At 39.7% G+C, this 20,403-nt stretch overlaps 2 protein-coding genes across 5 annotated transcripts in view; one reads left to right on the top strand and one right to left on the bottom strand.

Annotated features, from left to right (window-relative positions):
- Zbtb11 (zinc finger and BTB domain containing 11) overlaps window positions 1-2,551 on the top strand; it is a 29,175-nt gene extending 26,624 nt beyond the window's left edge. The window contains 1 exon segment of the mRNA XM_040750696.1: window positions 443-2,551. Coding sequence (XP_040606630.1) covers window positions 443-960 — 518 coding nt within the window. The 3' untranslated portion in view covers window positions 961-2,551.
- A 5,046-nt stretch (window positions 2,552-7,597) lies between these two features.
- Window positions 7,598-20,024, bottom strand: LOC101828113 (PEST proteolytic signal containing nuclear protein). 4 transcript variants are annotated; one of them, XM_005074797.4, is made up of 5 exons: window positions 19,870-20,024; window positions 14,718-14,932; window positions 11,844-11,918; window positions 10,855-10,910; window positions 7,598-9,380 (listed from the first exon to the last, which is right to left on the bottom strand). In XM_005074797.4, the coding sequence occupies exons 1-5, from the start codon at window positions 19,931-19,933 to the stop codon at window positions 9,254-9,256; spliced, it is 537 nt and encodes a 178-aa protein (XP_005074854.1). In that variant the 5' UTR covers window positions 19,934-20,024; the 3' UTR covers window positions 7,598-9,253. The 4 variants fall into 4 exon arrangements, with proteins under 4 accessions (XP_005074854.1, XP_012972346.1, XP_040606628.1 ...); XM_013116892.3 differs by having other exon boundaries at window positions 11,844-11,915; XM_040750694.1 differs by having other exon boundaries at window positions 14,718-14,880; window positions 19,870-20,012.
- Between the last annotated feature and the right edge of the window lie 379 nt (window positions 20,025-20,403).

The raw sequence follows: 20,403 nt of genomic DNA, 5'->3' as shown, positions 1-20,403 counted from the left end.
CGTATATTTATCCTGTTAGAAGAGAGCCAAGTGCATTCTTATTTTGTCAGCTCTTTTACCTGTTATCTTCTCTCTTGGTAGATTAATCCTGTATCTTGAAAGATTTATTTAAGTGGTACTGAGTCTGAAACTTATTTGGAGACTCTTATCCTAGGAGTATAAGATTGCAGTTAAAGGGTAAGATCATGGCAAACTCACAGTTGTTCATAAGTAACTTCTATTATGAGAGAACACCTTTAGAGAAATAATAGTTCAAAACCTTGGTTAGTCCATTGAAAACTATTAGATGCTAACTAAAAGATGATAGTAATAAAAGTGATATGTCTGTGGACTTCTGTATTTTAAAAACATTTGCAAGACAATTTTCATATATATTAGAATTTGGAACCTTATCCAACAGACCCTCTATGCTTTTTCTTTCCTTTTTTTTTTTTTTAAATAGGAGTTAAGCCCTTTGAGTGCTTAACATGTGGAGTAGCTTGGGCTGATGCCCGATCACTAAAACGTCATGTCCGAACACATACTGGTGAACGGCCCTATGTGTGTCCTGTGTGTAGCGAAGCTTACATAGATGCTCGAACACTTCGTAAGCATATGACTAAATTCCACAGAGACTATGTGCCTTGCAAAATCATGCTGGAGAAAGACACTCTGCAGTTTCATAACCAAGGAACTCAAGTGGAACATGCTGTCAGCATCTTAACTGCAGACATGCAAGGACAAGAAAGCACTGGGCCTCAAGAGCTTGAGACTGTGGTGGTGACAGGAGAAACTATGGAAGTTCTTGAAGCGGTTGCAGCTACTGAAGAGTGTCCATCAGTATCTACGCTTTCTGACCAAAGTATTATGCAAGTGGTTAACTATGTGTTGGCCCAGCAGCAAGGACAGAAGCTGTCTGAAGTTGCAGAAGCCATCCAGACTGTTGAAGTAGAAGTGGCACATATGCCGGAAGCAGAGTGAGTACTGCAGCCACAAGAGACGACTGCCCATTGCGCTCACAGAGCACGTGTTTACAGTTTGTCACCACCCATGTAGACTTCGTATGTGAAGCTGCGCTGTTGGTGACATTACTAAACTGCTTGTCTGGCCAATGAGTTCTGTAGGAAAGTCACTTTCTGTAAAGTAATTGAAAACAATCTGTTGGATCGAAGTAGTTGATCATGGTATGCCTTTTATGAATTAATGTTTATAAATGTACAAAATTTAAAGATGTGCAGTTTCATTTATATTTGACATTATTTTATTACATATTTTGAATTTGAAAGGCTGCACAGTTGGCTTTCCTTCTGTTTTATTCTCAAAATACAGAGGTTCTGTGACTATTTGCTGTTTGTGGATTTAAATAATTCTAATATAAAGTATATCTGTAAGATGCATAAGTATATTACATTTTAAAAATGCTTTAGATCTATGATTCTTGACTTATTATTTATTTTGGCTGCTTCTAAGTCAGGGATCTAGTCTGTCTTGAAGCACTTAATGAGTTCTGTGTTGTAATCAAGTTTGTATAATTTATTTATCTGTATGGGGACCCACAAATGCAAAGCTAATTTTAAGAAACCATTAAAATGCATGAGATGTCTATTAAAGCCTTACTATACTATCTCTTCAAGGCAAGTAATTGGCCATGAGAAAAGAGTACTGTTATTAAACACTGTTGATGGGAAGTTTCTGCTTGATAACATTGGACTATAAATGGAAAAAATCAAAACTGATTCTTTTGCTGAAGAATGAACAAGTTAACGAAGAAGTTAAGTTTGGTATGTTTTAGCTTTTGTATCATGTTTGTTTAAATTTGTTAAACTACATCTATAGTGGTAATATGGATGCTATATAATTGTTAGATAATTTCAGAATGTTAAATTCAATGCAGCCCTCATTATACTGTGTTATATAAAAAAATTGATTATGGTACTATCCAATTGCTGAAAGCTACCTTAAATCTAAATTATATTCATTCATGTGTTTGATTTTTTTTTTAATTTCTCACCTGAGTTGTCAGATTCAGATTTTGAAAATAACTATGGAGATATACCACATTTCTCTCTAGAAACTATCGCTAAAGCTATAATTGTTAAAATTAAGCTTTTAGGTATTAGAAGCTTTGTTAAAGTATAAAATTAAGATATAAAGAGTATATGTAAATCATTCCTAAAGCACAAGAAATGAATGTGCCTTGATGTACATATAGAATATTAAGATGCCTATTCCAATTCACTTTCAAAATGGCTTTAAGGTTAAGGAGTAAATGTGATAGCCCTGCATGCATTTTCTTGCATATGTAATGTGTGCATTTGCAAATTTGTTGTTGTTTTAATAGCTGTGTGGCTTTCTGTTTTAAAAGTGAATCTATATACAGCCCACAACTTCATATAGGCTATTCACTGGTCATGTCCAGCAGTTAATGAAAAAGTATTTCCATGTAATTAACATTTGAAATTGTCTTTTATGTTCCATTTTCACCATTGTTAGATTTAGTTAAATGTGTAAGATCATAAATGTATGTCAGAAATATGTAAATAAAAGATGTTCAGTCTTATTAAAAGCAAAATTTTGGAGCTGACCTTGACATCATTTTCAATCTATACCAGATAATATTATTTAACATGTTGTTATAAAGGGTGAGGAAATTATTTTGTGGGTATGCTCTATGTACAGGCACTTACCTATTTGTGCAAGTGTGGAAGCCAGGGGTCAACCTTATCTGGTGTCTTCCTTTATTGTTCTCTACTTATTTATTATAACTTTTACGTACACTTTTAAATGTGTGTGTGTGTGGCTGCATGTGTCTATATGTGTGTGGGCACACACATGCCAAGACGTGTGGAGATGTGAGGGAGTGGGTTCTTTTTCTCCCCATATGGGTCCCAAAATTTGAACTCAGTCATTATTAGTCTTTGTGGGAGATGCCTTTTCATAGAGTCATCTTGTTGGCCCTCCACCTTATTTCCTTTTTTTTTTTTGTTTTTGTTTTTGTTTTGTTTTCAAGACAGGGTTTCTCTGTGCTTTGGAGGCTGTCCTGGAGCTCGCTTGGTATTTCCTTTTTTTAATTTTTGGTTTTTTCGAGACAGAGTTTCTCTGTGGCTTTGGAGGCTGTACTGGAACTCGCTTGGTAGTCCAGGCTGGTCTCGAACTCACAGAGATCCGCCTGCCTCTGCCTCTAGAGGGCTGGGATTAAAGGCGTACGCCACCAATGCCCGGCGTCCTTTTTAAAATTTTTTTCATTTATGTATACAATGTTCTGCCTCTTTGTATGCCTTCATGATTAAACAGGACAGCAGATCTCATTATAGATGGCTATGAGCCACCATGTGGTTGCTGGGAATTGAACTCAGGACCTCTGGAAAAACAGGCAGTGAGTGCTCTTACCCTCTGAGCCATCTCTTCAGCCCTACCTTATTTTCTTGAAAGTGTGTCACAAAAAAAACCAACAAAATCCATCCTGGGTGATGGTGGTGCACGCCTTTAATCCCAGCACTGGGGGGGCAGAGGCAGGTGCAGCTCAGTGAATTCAGTGAATTTGAAGCCAGCCTGGTCTACAAAGCAAGTTCAAGGACAGCCAGGCCTGTTATACAGAGAAACCCTGTCTCGAAATACCCAAAAAACAAACAGCTAGTGCTTCTAATCACTGAGCCGTCTCTACAATCCTACTTGTTTTTACTTTTAATCTATTTATTTATTTATTTGGTGGGAGTTGGTTTGAGACAGGGTTTCTCTGTGTAACTCTGGAGTCTGTCCTGGCTCTCACACTGTAGACCAGGCTGGCTGAGAACTTAAGAGGTCTACGTGCCTCTGTCTCTCGAGTGCTGGAATTAATGGCTTGAGCTTCCACCCCCACCCCACTTGTTTCTAAACGCTCTATACATGTGTCCTGCTCATAATTTTGCGAAACCTTGGAATTTCTTAATAGGTCTTCTATTTTACATATAAAGTTAGTCCTGTGTGGTAGAATATTATTTTCAAGTGTGTGACTTTTTTTTTATGCTGCATTTGTTTAACTCTGTGAATCTGGGATTCTTTGCCTGTCTAAAACACCTGATGGTCCTAATCAAGAGCTGAATGGCCAATATCAGAGGGGCTAGCAGGTGGAGAGTATAAAAATAGGAGAAAATGTAAGAGAGGAGGACATCAGGAGCCAACCACCCAGTCAGCCATGGAGTAAGAAGGAAAATAAGATATACAGAAGTAAGGAAGGGAAAAGCCCAGAGGGAAAAGGTAGACAGGTAGATTTGAGATAAAAAGCAGTCAACATTCCTAAGTAATAAGCCTCCCTATGTGAGTTATTTGGGAGCTGGGTGGTGAGCCTGCCAAAAAGAGTAAAACTTGACACTATAGCCCTCAACTCTGCTGAAAAATAGATTAACAAATTTATGAAATTTGTGAAAGTACTTAAATAATTATAGCGTACCATGTTTTTGGTTTTTTTGTTTGTTTGGTTTTTTGAGACAGGGTTTCTCTGTATTGTTTTGGAGGCTGTCCTGGAACTCGCTCTATAGACCAGGCTGGCTTCTAACTCAGAGATTGCCTGCCTCTGCCTCCTGAGTGCTGGCCATGTTAAGGATTTATTTATTATATATACAATATTCTGCCTGCATGTATCCCTGCAGGCCTGAAGAGGGCACTAGACTTCAATACAGATGGTTGTGAGGCACCATTTGGTTGCTGGGAATTGAACTCAGGACCTCTAGAACAGGCAGTCAGTCTCTTAACCTCTGAGCCATCTCTCCAGCCCACATACCATGTTTTTGTATGTGTATTTTCTCAAGTTTTGGAGTTTGTTGCTCCTTTGGTTGGACCTTTCCCAAGGAGTATGAGCTCTTCTCCATCAGGGTCTGCTCTGTTTTCAATATTTACTGAATCTTGGTCTGGAAAGTAACACACTAAGTTGTAGCCTTGATGCTGAAGAAATGGTTCAGCTGTGAAAGAGCACTGCCTTCTCTGCAAATGACCAGGGTTCAGTTCCAAGCAACTATAAGCTACCTACAGCCATGTGTAACATCAGTTCCAGAGGATCTAATCTTCTAGAGGCTTCTGTGGCTATCAGGTACACAGACAGATATAGATGCAAAACACCCATACATGAGAAGAAAATGAAAATAAAAAGTAGTAGCCTTTGGAAGGGTGATCATTGGGTTGTGAAGGCTCCACCTCCAAGAAGTGAGTTAGTGATGTAACAGGTCTGGGTGTTTTGGGCTCTTTTTACCTTCAGCCAAGTAATGCAACAGGTGCCATCTCAACGCAGAGGCCAAAGTTCCTAGATCTTGTACTTGTGCCTCCAGGTCTGGGAGAAACCTTCGGGTACCTGTTAACCGATGTCCAGGATTGGTCTTTCCTGGTGAGTTTGCTAGTTTCTGCTAGATTGCTCAAGGGAGTATTTCAGTAACTCTACAGTATGTGACCTCCCTAGTGAGCAACTGCAATCTGAAATCCTCGGAAATGTGAGGACAGGTCCACTGTCATTTTAATGCTGGTGAATGTTTAGCTGGTTTACACTTTTGAGTGTCAATGAGTGCTACTCACTGGCTTCTGTGGGCCCAAATCATTTAACAATTTGATCTTAAAACCAATAATCTCAGCCAGGGGTGGTGGTGCACGCCTTTAGTCCCCTCACTGGGAGGCAGAGGCAGGGAGATCTTGTGATTTCAAGGCCAGTTTGATTGGACTTGCTGATTCCAAGAACTGTTTTGTTGTTTGGTTTTTGGAGACAGGGTTTCACTGTGAAGGCCTGGCTGTCCTGGAACTCACTGTGTAGTTCCTGACCTCCACCTCAGATCCACTTGCCTCTATTAAAAGTGCACCACTATTAACCCTGGCTTGTTTAAAATTTTTAATTTTGTGTGTGTATATGCCACAGCTATAGAGGTGCTCAGGCAAAGGCTTTTACTCAACTTACTCAGCTTGCTTTCCTTCCATCTCTGATCATTAGCAACACAGTCTTAGTTTTATGATAATTTCGATACCTGGTAGAGTAAGTCCTGCTTTTTTTGGGGGGGGGTGAGGTTGGAGACGTTATGTAACCCACCCTGGCTTACCTGGAACTCACAAAAATCTGCCTGCCTCTGTACTAGGATTAAAGGTGTGCACCACCAGGCCTAGCAAAATCGAATTTTTAATTTCCTGAACCTGCTAACATATCTCCATTTATCTGGACTATCTCTAATTCCTCTCAGAAGTTATTTTTACAAATAACGTGTTTCATGGATATTGTAAATAAAAAGTCTCTAGCTGGGCAATCATGGTGAATGCCTTTAATCCTAGCACTCAGGAAGCAGAGGCAGGTGGACCTCTTTGAGTTCAATTAGAGTTCCAGCTGGAACAGTTACACAGAGAAACCCTGGCTTGAAAAAGAAAAAACAAAAATAAAATTTCCAAAGTGGACATGATCTCTGAAACACAGAAAAGCAAAATTTTGAATGATAGCACATTAGTGTTAACCTAAGAAATGCGTATAGGGCAGGGCAATGCTACTGCACACCTTTAATCCCAGCACTCAGGAGGTAGAGGCAGGTGTGAGTTCAAGGCCAGCCAGGTCTACAGCTAAAGCTATACAGAGAAACCCTATCCCAAAAAACCCACAAAGGTCAGTGGTATCACCCAAAGCACACTAAGTGAATTTAATAAGAAAATATTGTGGGATTTGTTAGTAACTGGCCAACACTTTCCACTCACCTTCCTCTTGATAGGCTGAGGCAAATTTGAGCCTTGTCAGAAAAAAACTGAAAACAATAAAGATGAACATTTTTGTATGTTCCATTTAACAATCTAGAGAAGCCAGGCAGTGATGGCCTTTAATCCCTTGGCAGCACTTGGGAGGCAGAGACAGGTGGATCACTTGAGTGTTCAAGGCCAGTGTTGTCTACAGAGAGGAAAGCCTGTCTCGGAAAAGAAAAGAAAATCCAAAATCCAGGAGCTGGCAAGAACAGGAAAAGGTGCTGGCAGCTAAGCCTGATGACTTGAAACCCACAGGGTAGAAGAGCATTCCTGCAAGTTGTCCTCTGACCTGTGGCATGTATACAGTGGCACACGGACATCTGTGTTATTTTAATTGTGTTCTGCTAAAGTTTGCTTGGAATCGGAGGGCTGAGCTTAGCCACTAGCTGATAAAAATTAACCATAGAGGTTTGGAGGACTGTAGACAGATAGGAGACAGGAGGTAATAAGGTGGAGCTGAGAGGAGACCTCCGGCCTTTTTGGAGGAAGACTAGGAAGAGATAGGAAGTCACTGGTGGCTGCTCCCCTGCTACTCTGATCCTTCAAGTTCTTACCCCAGTATCTGACTGATTTTTTATTAATAAAGAATAATTAGTTAAGGCTGCAGGCACCCAAATGAGAGCATATGGAAAAGAGTAAATAGAGGCAACTCATGAATTGACTGGGAGTGGAACAGTATTGTAAATGGCACGTGGAGCTCTGCAGAACAGAGTAAGGTAGAGTAATAGACAATGCTAACATATTTATTCTGATGGGAACATGCATCCAAAGGTGTTTTCATTTCCCTGATCATGCCAGCATGCCATGCATACAAAATACTCTTAAAAAATGTTTTTCAAGGACGCAGTAAGAAACTATTAAATAAAAAAGAAAATAAGACCACTACCAAGTTTGACAAAATTTATTGTAATTTTAGTAAAGACATTCAGCTCAGTCGTCTCTCTCTCCTCATCTTGACCTCAGGTTATGTCATTTGAGTCAAGTAAAGAATATGTAGGAGAGATGTTATTTCAACAAACAGTAAAATGGACAAATGAACAGTTTGCCTACATAAAAGTTAAATTTATGTATCTTGATATACTTAAATCATGTAAGAACTAACAGTGCTATGTACATTTCCATTGTTTTACTTGGGGCTTATTAGTAACCTAAATATAGGGAACAAAGTGTTAGGAATATCCAAAGGCTGCTTCTTGGAAGTTATTATGTCAAAAATGCCTAGTGAATAATTACCACCAATGAAACTCAAAGCTGCCTCCAAATTTAACATTGTAATTTTCAAGGAAATCTTTTTTTGTCTGTGACTACTAAAGATGCATTAACTGTCACATTAAAAAAGCCCATATACAATACAAAAATACAAAACAAACACCCTGCAATACACAAATCTAAGAGTATATGTGGTGATACTTCATATTGAAAATGTGTTTGAAGAAGCATTTTCTGTAGTATCTCAGTCATTAAAGTGTGCTTTTGAAATCACTAGTCAGCATGTATATACTTAAAATAAGCATGGAGTTGTGCAAATAAATCTGAGTTCAATTCAAATCGGATCTAATACGTTAGTAAATGCTTCAAAAGTCACAGAGTGCACTGCCTTATCTGACTTCAAACAGTGTTAAACCTTTATTTTTTGGTATTTAAACCTTTTAAAAATAAAAACCAGCCAAATACTTAAAGCAGTATGTACATTTATATTTTTGGTGGGGGTTTTTACTTTAAAAGACACAGCTTCCTTATGATTTGCCTCAAGTTTTGGTGGAAATGCTTATAGGAACTATAAACTAAAAAAACCAAGAGAAGCACATTCAAAATACTGATTTACTTTGGTAGCAAATAGTGTTCTTTGAAGACTTCTGAATGGAGACTACCTCCATTAAAGTGAAGTGGGCTATTTTTAATAATACTTCACACAGAATTTTGACAAAAGAAAATTGTTTTAAAAGAGCAAAGCGTCTGTACCCACTGATAGCGATACAGTACTAGTATATGATAACTAAAGCAAAAATGAAATGCCCATAGGAAAAAGTTTAATTTTATCTAAATTTGCTTTCAGTCGACAGTCCAGTAACATTATCTTCTCAACCCAATACTCCCTCTTTATAAGGCTGCTCATGCAAACCAGGCAGTTCAGGTAACAAGGGAGTGGAGTCAGGAGAGGAACTGCTCAGAGTTTTAAGTAGACAGTAACTTTTGGCTTCCCTCTTAATGTGCTAATAGTTGTGTCTAAAAAAATATGCAATTCTTAGAAAGGTACCACTTCTGATTTCTTTATTATCTGTAACCTTTGGAAACTAATCACATGAAACTACAAAATTAGCAAATGTCTTGAAATCTGTATATAAAACATAAATTACCTCTAATTTCAAACTCTCATTTATTAGTGTACCACTCAATCTTTAAAAAAAAAAAAAAGGAAAAGGGAAAAAAAAAAAAAACAGAAAAAGAAAAACGGCTCCAAAGCTAGTCTTGCACCATTCTTTACAAAAGGAGACTGTTCCTTCTAACTGCACCCACCCATACCCAATCTCAAACACTTCATTTAATTGTCTTGGTCATGTACATTTCCAAGATGAGATTTTATATTTCGCTCCCACAGCTTCTGATTATCGGAAAAGCCATGCTTTCCTTTATTAAAGGAGTTTGGTCCAGCTGATGTTGGTGTGTCTCTGTGATAAAAGAAATGCAAATTATTCAAATTGTTTTGTTGTTTTAAACTTACTAATATATATTTGCTTAGCATTCAGCAGCCCCTGCAGATTTTGTTTTGTTTTTTTGAGACAGGGTTTCTCTGTGGCTTTGGAGGTTGTTCTGGAACTAGCTCTTGTAGACCAGGCTGGCCTCGAACTCACAGAGATTCACCTGCCTCTGCCTCCCTAAAGGCATACACCAAATGCCTGGCTGCCCCTGCAGATTTTTTTGTTTGTTTGTTTTTGTTTTTTGAGACAGGGTTTCTCTGTAGCTTTGGAGGCTGTCCTGGAACTCACTTTGTAGACCAGGCTGGTCTCGAACTCACAGAGATCCGCCTGCCTCTGCCTCCCGAGTGCTGGGATTAAAGGCGTGCGCCACCAACGCCTGGCCCCTGCAGATTTTTTAAATATCCTTTTTATACAGGGTTAAGACTTCACATCCAATATGTCTGCAGTTAGGATAGGGGTAGAAAGGGAAACCTCTGATGTTTTGTATTTCTCTTGACTTTTCAGGCTGTTAGCTCAGGCTGTCCTGGAATTCAGAGATTCACTTGTCTCTGCCTTCTGAGTGTGAGGATTAAAGGGATGCACGTGTAGGCCCACACCAAATGTGTGCAGTTTTCAGCACGCATTTAAGGTAGTGCTAATACACGGTTAACAGTCGACACCACTGCAGCTCTAAACTGCTGCCTGAGAGTTGGAGGTAGGTATAAACTCAGTTGTAGAGACTTATCCAGATTACCAGACTCTGGGTTTAATTCCCAGCACTGCAGCGGACAAATCTATAGCAGAGTGACCTAAAACCCACAAATAAGGTTAAAAAGTTAATTTGGTGGCTTATCACCGGCATTTGTAAAAATTAAAAACCCAAATATATGTGGAACATAGAAATGTGCAGTGTGTCATGTTTTATGTGAACTCTTGTTTCAGTTTTACATTTAAACCATGTGTACACTGGGTGTTGTGGCACACACCATTAATCCCAGCACTCTGGAAGCAGAAGCAGGTGGATCTCTGTGAGCTGAAGTCCAGCCTGGTGTATATATATCAAGCTAAAAATAAAAAAATATAAAAGTAAAAAACTGTGTACTTTGTTTGGTTGGACCTGGTAACAAAAATCAGATATATTTCTTACTTTAAGTTCTACTAAGATGAGCCGGGTGGTGGCGCACGCCTTTAATCCCAGCACTCAGGAGGCAGAGGCAGGCGGATCTCTGTGAGTTCGAGGCCAGGCTGGACCGACAGCCTCCAAAACAATACAGAGAAACCCTGTCTCGTAAAACCAAAAAAAAAAAAGTTCTACTTAGATGATAGGCTGTCAACCACTGGGACTGCTTCTATTTGTGTCATACACTTAAAGCTCATGAATAGATGGGGTAGTATGGACTCATGTAAATTTAATCTTTCCCTTATTTCCCCATAGCTCTGTAATAATTGTGAAGAACTATGGTACCTTCCAATATTCTTCATCCTCATCTTAGCTTCTGGAGGCATTTCTTCTGGTTCACTCTGCAGAACAAGTAAATTGAGATGAATACATTAAAATTAGTAATTTACTTGATCTAATTGAATCATCAAATTCCAGACCAACAGCCCCCCACACACACACACACGGAGACTAATTGAAGACACCCAATATTGAGCTTTGACCTTCACAAATACAAGCATCACTGGGCCTGAGCCTTTTTGCTTTTATTGCTGTTTGTTTTTATTTTTTCTAATGGTTCAGAATACTTCCGTGAAGGAAGCTGGGGAGCAGGTTAAGAGCAGGTTCTGCTCTTTCAGAGGACCTGAGTTCTATTCCAGCACCTATGTCTGGAAGCTTCCCATAGCTGTCACTGGCTGCAGGAGGGCCTGCTGCCTCCGGCCTCTCAGGACACCCACACTCCTACACGAATATATACATACACATATACACAAAATTCACATCTCTCAGAGCTATTTCCACAAAAACAAATTTTAGGAAGCTCCCATAGCAAAGATGTAAATTATTTGTACAGCCAAAATACAATACAAAAGGTTGCTTAAAAGCCTACAAATAGAACTAAAGAAAGAAAACAAGTGTGTCAAAGAGATATGAACTCCATGCTTTTTGTTGTACTTTTCACAGTGGCCATGGCACCCAACTTGCCTAGGTGTCTATGAGTACACGATTCAAGCAAATGTCCAGGATATATTCACAACAGAAACTTTAGACTTGACTCTTGGCGTGGTAGGATGGGGAGCAGGCATGCTGAGAGGACAGAGGCTGCAGGCCCCCTGCTGGACCAGAACTCAGGTGCACTGAAGAGCAGGCGGTGTCTTAGCCTTCCCACCATCCCTCAGAATACTCAAGTACTCTGAGCCATAACAAGGAATAAAACACATAATACGCGTACGCGTGTGCGCGCGCGCGTGCACACACACACACACACCTTTAAAATAAAACAAGTATTAACTTACATCTTCATCTTCATTGAAAGCTGCTGCTACTGAAAGGGTTTTTGGAGCAAGGGTTGGAACTGTTTCCTTAGGCTTCTGAAGAATAAACGTTTAACAAAATTATCATAAATAAAATTTACATAGGTTTGTTTAATCAAAATAGTTACTCTTAGAAGGCTCAATTTTTTCATAAGCATACAGTAAGAAACTCAGTATTTTGAGCAAACCCATTATATCTTTGAACACAAGGGTTATGAGCGGGTAAGGTTGTTTTTTTATTTTGTTTTGTTTTTTGAGGCAGGGTTTCTCTGTGGTTTTGGAGGCTGTCCTGGAACTAGCTCTTGTAGACCAGGCTGGTCTCGAACTCACAGAGATCTGCCTGCCTCTGCCTCCAGAGTGCTGGGATTAATGGCGAGCGCCACCACTGCCCGGCCGAGCAGGTAAGTTTTAGTTTATTAATTTTGTGTATCCAATAGTTTTCTCTCCTATAAAAATATCACTCATGGGTCTAGAGAAATGACTCAGCAGTTAAGAGCACTGGCTGCTCTTTCAGAGGTCCTGAGTTCAATTCCCAGCAACCACACGATGGCTCAAAACCATCTGCAATGAGATCTGGTGCCCTCCTCTGGCCTACATGCAGACAGAGCATTGTATACAAAAAGCAAACAAAAATATCATTCATTGGATCTGTAATTTAGCATTAGTTAAGATAAGGGATACACAGAATAAATGACTAGTGCAGGGTGTTGGTGGCGCACGCCTTTAATCCCAGCACTTGGGAGGCAGAGGCAGGCGGATCTCTGTGAGTTCGAGGCCAGCCTGGTCTACAGAGTGAGTTCCAGGACAGTCTCCAAAACAATACAGAGAAACCCTGTCTCAAAAAACCAAAAAAAAAAAAAAAAAGAATAAATGACTAGTAATGCTGTGTGCCCCACAGTAACCTTAACATGACTCACTACACAGTTCCTTCAGAAGGCAAGGGGCATCAGACTGTCTCCCTACCTGTTACTTTACCTTTGGCCTGCAATCATGCTCATCTACACTGCTTTCTTCTAGTCAATCTAAATTCTTCTCACCACACATTTCATCTCCATTTCATTGGGAAAAGCTCCCAGGGCCACAAGTGACTAGGGTGCCACATTTGATTCCTTTTGGGAAATAACTCTCTGTCGGCTTTTGGGATAGCACTTTTTATAAAGACTATGCCAAGTTTCAGACCTTCTGCTGGGTGTCTCTCCCTTGAATGATGCTCCTACTCAAGACACCCATTAGTTATTCTTCCTTCTCTGTACTACTTTGGTCAATTTCATTCATTCCCATGAAATTTTAACTATAAAATTCTTTGAATATTCCCAAAAGGCTGTCATTTGTCTACTGGACAGCTCTACTTAAGACGTTCCATGGATAGTTCAGTTTCATAGTGTTCTTAAGCACTCAGGCGTGAGAACCTTTCCTTCATCGTATAAGGACTTTTTGATCAGATCCTAATTGCACACTCTTAATTTTCCCCCCTTTGTCCACTATACTACCACACCACCTTCCGATCTCTGACCCTTAGCACCACTCATTTAGACAACTATTAGAGACAGCATACACCAGGGTTAGGGCTACTTCAGCATATGTGAGTCCTTGGGTTCAGTCCCCAGGACTGAAGGGAAGAGGATACCATCCATTCATACCTTTTTCAAACTAATGGTGTTCCTAAGATGCAAATGGGCCTTGAGATTCCTAATTATGATATGCAGGGCCTATATGTTCTGGTCTCAAGGCCTCTGATTTTTGTTTTCCAAACTTAAACTTTACTGAATAGGCTTTTCTGAACATAACTCTACCACTTAATAATTATTAAGAAAGAGAAGGAACTGAACTTAGAATATGCCCAAGCAGATTAGAATTATGAGTACATGTTTAATGTTAAAAAAGTTAACTGTCACAGAGAAACCCTGTCTTGGAAAGAAAACAGTTAAATATATGATCAAGATATACTGCATAAACATACTGTATGTTTAAATTGTTAAAGAATAAAATTATTTTTTAAATCAAGTATTTATGCAGTTAGAGCTATGTGATTTTTTTTAATTACACAGAAAGAACCAGAGGAAACAGAGTAAATGTTAATGAAGTTAAATGTCATAATCTTTTTTTCACACTGAAATTTTCTTTTTAGAGAGAGAAAACAGCAAAAAAGGAATCCATGGTAGGATTTGGGGGTTCTGAAAAATGATCTTTTAATTTAGAAAAATGGCTCAAACACACTTTAGTAAGAAAATGATCAAAAATTTAAAATTTTCATTTAAAAAATTCTCTAAAATGAGTATCAATGGCATAGTCATATGTATCTGACTTTAAAAATTAAAAAGCAAAAACAACAGAGAAAGATAACCAGGAAATGCTTACTTACAAAGATTAACTTACTACATTACTCCTTAAAGTTAGAATAGCTGATTTAGAATTAGTATTATGATCTGGAAATATGTAATGCTAGATATGGACTCCAAGTTCTCAAACGCTAAGCATATACTCTAGAGCAACAGTACAATACAACTTTACTTTTAATATACTATGGTAAAAGGTTTTTAAAAATTCCTAAAATTCAAATATTTTTCAGAGATTTTGTTTAACTAAGAAAAATTCTAAATGATTACTTTAAAAATCATTCTCTACAATTTGCCTTTTTCTTCAACTGCTTTGAGATGGCATTCACGGGCTGTTCCTGAAGTGTTCATTGCTTCTTGACTACTTACACAGAAGTTCAGAGTCAGCTAAAGCAGCTTATGTTTGGAACTCTCGCTTAACCACACACACACGCACGCACGCACGCACGCACGCGCTAAGAGCAGACTGATGAAACAAATTTTTAAGGGCTATTACAATACCATACATAGAGAAACTCACACTTGATCCAAGTTTGATGGATATGGCTGATGCTTTCTTTGTTGTCTGACTACCTATGGCAAATCCAAACTTGGAGATCTTTGTAGGCTTTGTGGGGAGGTCCGCAGCTTCTTCGTCAGCTGATCGCTTTTCAGTGCTGCGACTGGAACTTTCCCCTCCATTACTGGAAGAAACAGTCTTAGTTTTCACAGGTTTTTCTGCTTCTTCTTCAGGTCCTGGTGAAGTCGAAACAACTTACCAAGATGAGCTATTTTTACTGAGCAGAGTGATGGGAGCAGCAACCTCAAAAAGCATCTTTACAAGGAAGATAGCTCTGCAGTTGTCACCTACTGACCCAACAGTCTCTTCCACTGTTTGTTAGAGTATACAGCAGGAACTGAGATTGTGTGGCAGTACAAGAGGCTCCCATGAATTAACTAGCATAAAATACAGAGCAATTTAAAATTATAAACACAGAGTTCACAAAAAGTAAATACCCTTCAGCTAAACATTACTCTATTAGGTGTACATTAATCTTGGTTCCATTTGTGGAATTTTGATGTTCAAACATTAAGATCAACAAATTCTTTTATACAAACTAACTTGTAAATGATCAATCATGTGGCAAGATACAACACCTGGCTAATAAATTATATTTCCAGTAATGCAGTCCTAATCACACAAAACATCTAATCATGCTCATAACCACTGTTAACTTAAATTTCACTGCAACCTCAGTCTAGAGCTTTTTTCCTTCCTTTATCATACTGAACCCAGGACTATACATACACAAGGCACTCTACACTGAGCTACATCCCCAGCTAGTCACGTGATGTGTTTTTCAAGATACACCTTACATAACCCTTGAGGTTGAAAAAGAGCCTTCACCCTACTCCAAAAGCTGGAGTTAAGCTACCTGTAAGAGCTATTCAAAGTCAGACTTTGGCTTATATACTATTTCCTATGGATGAAAGCAGAACTGATCTTAATTTCAAGAAAGTACACATATATGTAGATGTAGAAAGCAAGATGTCTTTCAATAATTTGCTGTATGTGTATTAAGTCAATAATGACTTCACATCTTGAGCATCTTAGATTTATTATAGAAGACTATTTAAGAACACATGGGAAAGACAAAAAAGATCTTACTATTCTTCTCTCCAGTTCTAGCCTACAGGATACATTCTGTGTCGAGTCAAACTTACTTTAGAGAAACAGAAGATACTCTGTGACTGCCCTGGCAAGTTCAGTAAGAAAACGGAACAAAGCTACAAAGGGAGTTCAGGGTGGGGGTGTTAAACACAGTGACAGACAAGTAAAAAAAAAAAAAAAATCAAAGACTCAAAACTACAAATCTAGATCATACAGTTTGGGAATAACTCGTCTTTAGATTAATTAGTACTTTGTGGCATCAAGAATTGAACATCAGGCCTTGTACATGATATGGAAGCGCTGTACCACTGACCTACATGCCCAAATAGCTTTCTCATTTTTAGACAGGGTCCTGCTATGTTGTTCAATTCTGTCTGTAACTTGCACTCCTCCTGCTTCATTTACAAGATAGCTGGGTTCATGAGCATTTATCACCATGCTAATCAACAACATGCACTTTTAATAGAACATCTGATTTTGTACAAATTAAAAAATATATACTATTTTCTTTGGACTAGAGTTCAGTCTGGGAATTTCCAAGAAGCAAAAGTAGCACTGAATAGTTTCCTGGGGTACCAATCATTTGTTTATACATAAAAGTACCTGAGTTGTAAAAAATGAAAGACTAATTTTCAGAAACTGAAAACCCAATTGAACATTTTTTTAAACAAGTAGTGGGCCTACACTTGTAATCCCAGCATCCAAATGACTGAGTCAGGAGCAGGGTAAGTCTGGACGATGGAGGGCATTCTAGGTAGCTTGGATTACAAGGGACTCTGTCCAGTGCATTTTACTTGAAACTATAATCAAGTATATTTAAGCAATAACTGGCATCAACCCGATTGTATTCTTTGCTCCTATCTGAAGATATAAAGAAATTCTATCAGCAGATGGCTCAGTAGTTGAGAGCTTACTCAACTTCCAAAAGACCTAGTTAGAGTCCCAGCACGCACAGTGGGCAGCTCACAATCCCTGTTAACTCCAGCTCCAGACTAACTCTTATGGCCTTTCCAGGCACCCGTCTGTATTCATGTGCACACACCCACACAGAGCTCTTATTTCTTAGCATAAGCAGGTTCAATGTGGCACATGGGTTGGTTATTTTCTCTTTATATAATTCTTTTAGCAATTATGTAGCAAAAGAAGCAAATTATATAGGAAAGAAGCAAATAAAACAATGATCTAAAATGGGAAAACAGCAGACAAGTATATTACTAATGATTGTTAGATATTTATAATTCCAAATATGGACCATTAGTAAATTAATTTCAAACAAATGTAAGCTTTGCAATCTATCACTGAATATTAATATTAATTCATAAGTTTTGAATGTTTTTCTCTGAACAGGTACTAGTTTAGCATTTGAACTTTTAATCAAGGATCTTCACTTTCAATTACTGAGACATTGTGTTTGATTTTGTTTTGTGAGACTGAGTATCACTATGCAGTCCTGGCTGGTCTGAAATCCACTATTCCTGAGACACTGTGTTTGATTTTGTTTTGTGAGACTGAGTATCACTATGCAGTCCTGGCTGGTCTGAAATCCACTATGGAAATCACCAGTCCTTCAGCCCCTACTTGGAACTTCTGGGAGTTACTCCTGCCTCTGCATCCCAAGGGCTGGGATTTAGCACTTAGCTTATTAAGACATTTTGTATTTTAAGACTGTGGGGTAAAAAATGTTGAATGACTACCGAATACTGTGAATATCTTTAGCAATGTAAATTATAATGAATAAATGAACAACCATTTCTAAATAAGAAAAGCACTTACCAACTCTAAGTCATAATTATGCAAATTACTAGATTTTAAATGGAAAAATATTTTAATAAAGATGGCTATCTCCTTTATATTCATTCTAAGAAAACAAAAAGTGTAGGTTAATGTCAAACCATACACAATAGTAGAATTTTTTTTTCTTTTTCACTGAATAGCTGAGATGGGTTTGGGTTTTAAAGGACATAGGTACTTTACTTTGAAAGAAAAAAAAGATACCTAGTAAGAAAATGTAATTCTACAAAGGTACCATTCATGAGCCATGTGCACACTGGAAGCTTCCTTATCTTGGAAAAAAAAGAAAAGGAAAAGGAGGACCTGATGGCTGGTCCTCCATGAGCTTCGTTTGACAGGAAATGTGCACATCATTGCAGTAGCTCTTGGCATAACCCCTGATGGCCTGAGATGACTATGACTATGTAGTAAGTTGCTGGTCTCTACATTTCCACTTCAGTTAAAGAATTGCATGTTAACCAAAAAAGGTCTTAAAAAAAAAAAAAAGGCTTCCAAGGTAGACCAAAGTGAAAAAAGCAGTTCAGCTTGCCTCTATAGTAGAAACATACTACCTTTTATTACAGGAATACTCTGTTCACTGAAACAGAACAAAGCAGTGAAGGGTTCAATCTCCAGCATCAACAACATAGTAACAAGAATGAATAGGAAAAATACTTGTGTTTCCAACACCGTGGCTGTGCACCGGAAGAAAAATTCCAAGTCTACACAGTTTTCCAAAAGAACAGGATGCTTGCTGCAAACTCAAAAGTTTAGTCGTATCTATGGCTATGGGATGAACTGTTTCAGTTATGATTCCTCTGCATAATTTCATCTATGTTACACGAATTATGTAGAAAAGGTCTGTTATGTTAAGTTACCAACAAAGACTATAGTTTTTGATAATGACTAACAAAGAAATCTATGCAACCCCCTAAACACTGTTTACCTCAAAACAATTCTCTCAGTCAAGTTAAAAGGACCTAAGTTCAGAGCCACCTAAGATAACTGTATGCTACAGATTCCCTTCAAATTACTTTTAACAGGAGGAATTCTGAAGTTAACTAAGAACTAAAATACTTTCATTAGCTCTTTTACTAGTTTTTTTTTTTTTTTTTAATGAGGAAAAGACTTGACAAAGTGGCCCATGGGCCTGTAATTTCAGTAAGGGAAGCCTGAGCTACATGAGATCCCATCTCAAACAAAGAAAGGGGTGAAGAGGGACTTTGGCTCAACTAAAAAGCACTGTACATATTTTTAAAGAAGCAAATTCTGAGTCCAAAGTAACATCACATTTATCTTCTCAGTATTTTTTATTGCCACGACAGTTAACAAACTTGGTAGGCCCTACATTTGCGCTACTGAGTGTGTATATTCTCACATTTAAGTCTTTCTGGGGTAAGATCAAAGGGAGCTAGAATAGTGAGATATTAAAACATTCTAAGCAAGACATTATGATCTGCTCACACGTGTTACTTATTGGTACGACAAAAGGGCGGAGGAGTAGAGACTACGTGTTTCTTTTCCTTTATGCACACAATCAAAAATTACGGGGGTGGGAGGAACGACAGGATAGCTGTGATCTGAGTTCAATTTCGTGACAAATTTCAGGAAGATCACACCTGCCTACTATGCCAACTAAATATCCGGCACAGACCCCGCTGATAGCAGCCTAAGTCGGATACCGTAAAGCCAGCTGACCAAACCCTAATTTCAAGCTTTTGCTGCTTGAACTTGATTCCTTTCCCCCTGCATCGCCTCCACTTATGCCACTGCAGGGTTTATAAATAATGTATCTAAAAACACGGCCAAGAGTGGGCTGGGGTCTTCCACCTCCTCCGTGAAAGGGGGAGCCCCAAACGTAACTAACTACGTGTTGAGAGAGGCCGGCGCCCTCGGAAAGCCGGCTTGGGGCCAGTGCCCGCGGAAGCGGCTCGGCGCTCGCACGGGGGCCCGAGTGCGCAGCGGGCCCTGAGCTCTCTGCTGAGGGGCTCCCACCCCACGCTCAGTCACCCACCTCCCTCCTCAGGGCCGGGTGGCAACCGGCGGCCTCTCCTCTGAGGAGGCTACGTGGGCCTGGATCCCCGCGGGCCACACCGGGCGTGCCCGGCGCTCATCGGGGCCCAGCCCCTAACCGGGCGAACGCCGGGTCCGTCCGCGCTTGAAATGCCGTAAGCCCTCCCACACCCCCAAGGGAAGCCCCAAGAAAGGCCGGAGTAGCCCCCGCAGCCCGCGACGCTGGGGTTGTGTTCACCTCCGGCGGCTCCGGCTCGCTGCGGCTTCTCTGGCTTGTCCTCTCCCGCTTTCCCGTCCGCCATCTTCCCCGCCGCGGCCTCCCCCTGCAGCCCGGGCAAGGACGTCACGGCCCCGCCCAGCAACCATAAAGCTTCGGGCGGGCCAGCGAGGCCGCAGCCTAGAGCGGCCCTGGAACGGCCGAGGGAAGCGGATGTGACGTCATCCGCTGCCCGCGGCCGGAAGTAGGTGGGTGTGTGGTGAGGGCTGGGCTGTCAGATGGCAGGTCTGGGTGAGTATGGGCTTCCTGGCCTCGGGACGGTTGGTGGAATCCTAGGTTCTGACATGCTCCAGGGTGATTGTAGCTGGCCCTTCCTTTTAGTTATTGGATCATTACGGGATAGGGCTGTGTCCTTACGGAGAAAACTCATCAGTTACCGAACACCGTCCAGTGTTTCATACACTGCCATTTAATCTCTAGGACAGTCCAGTGTGACACCGGAAGATCACGTAGTAAAGTCTTATGGAAGTTGTTGTGGAAAATTTTCCTCGGTTT

The sequence above is a fragment of the Mesocricetus auratus genome, unplaced genomic scaffold (genome assembly GCF_017639785.1).
Source record: "Mesocricetus auratus isolate SY011 unplaced genomic scaffold, BCM_Maur_2.0 Super-Scaffold_100008, whole genome shotgun sequence".
NCBI lineage: Eukaryota > Metazoa > Chordata > Mammalia > Rodentia > Cricetidae > Mesocricetus > Mesocricetus auratus.
Note: the sequence above shows the minus strand (reverse complement) of the source record. Positions and strands in the feature narration are given on the sequence as shown.

What these genes read in the sequence shown, in the direction of transcription:
- LOC101828113 (XM_040750694.1), bottom strand. Translation starts at nt 19,997, where the DNA reads ATGGTTGCTGGGCGGGGCCGTGACGTCCTTGCCCGGGCTGCAGGGGGA. An exon ending in GCGAGCCGGAGCCGCCGGAG is followed by an intron (nt 14,881 to 19,869) that starts GTGAACACAACC and finishes TGTTTCTTCCAG; the next exon opens with TAATGGAGGGGAAAGTTCCA. An exon ending in AGGATGAAGAATATTGGAAG is followed by an intron (nt 9,381 to 10,854) that starts GTACCATAGTTC and finishes CTTTTATCACAG; the next exon opens with AGACACACCAACATCAGCTG.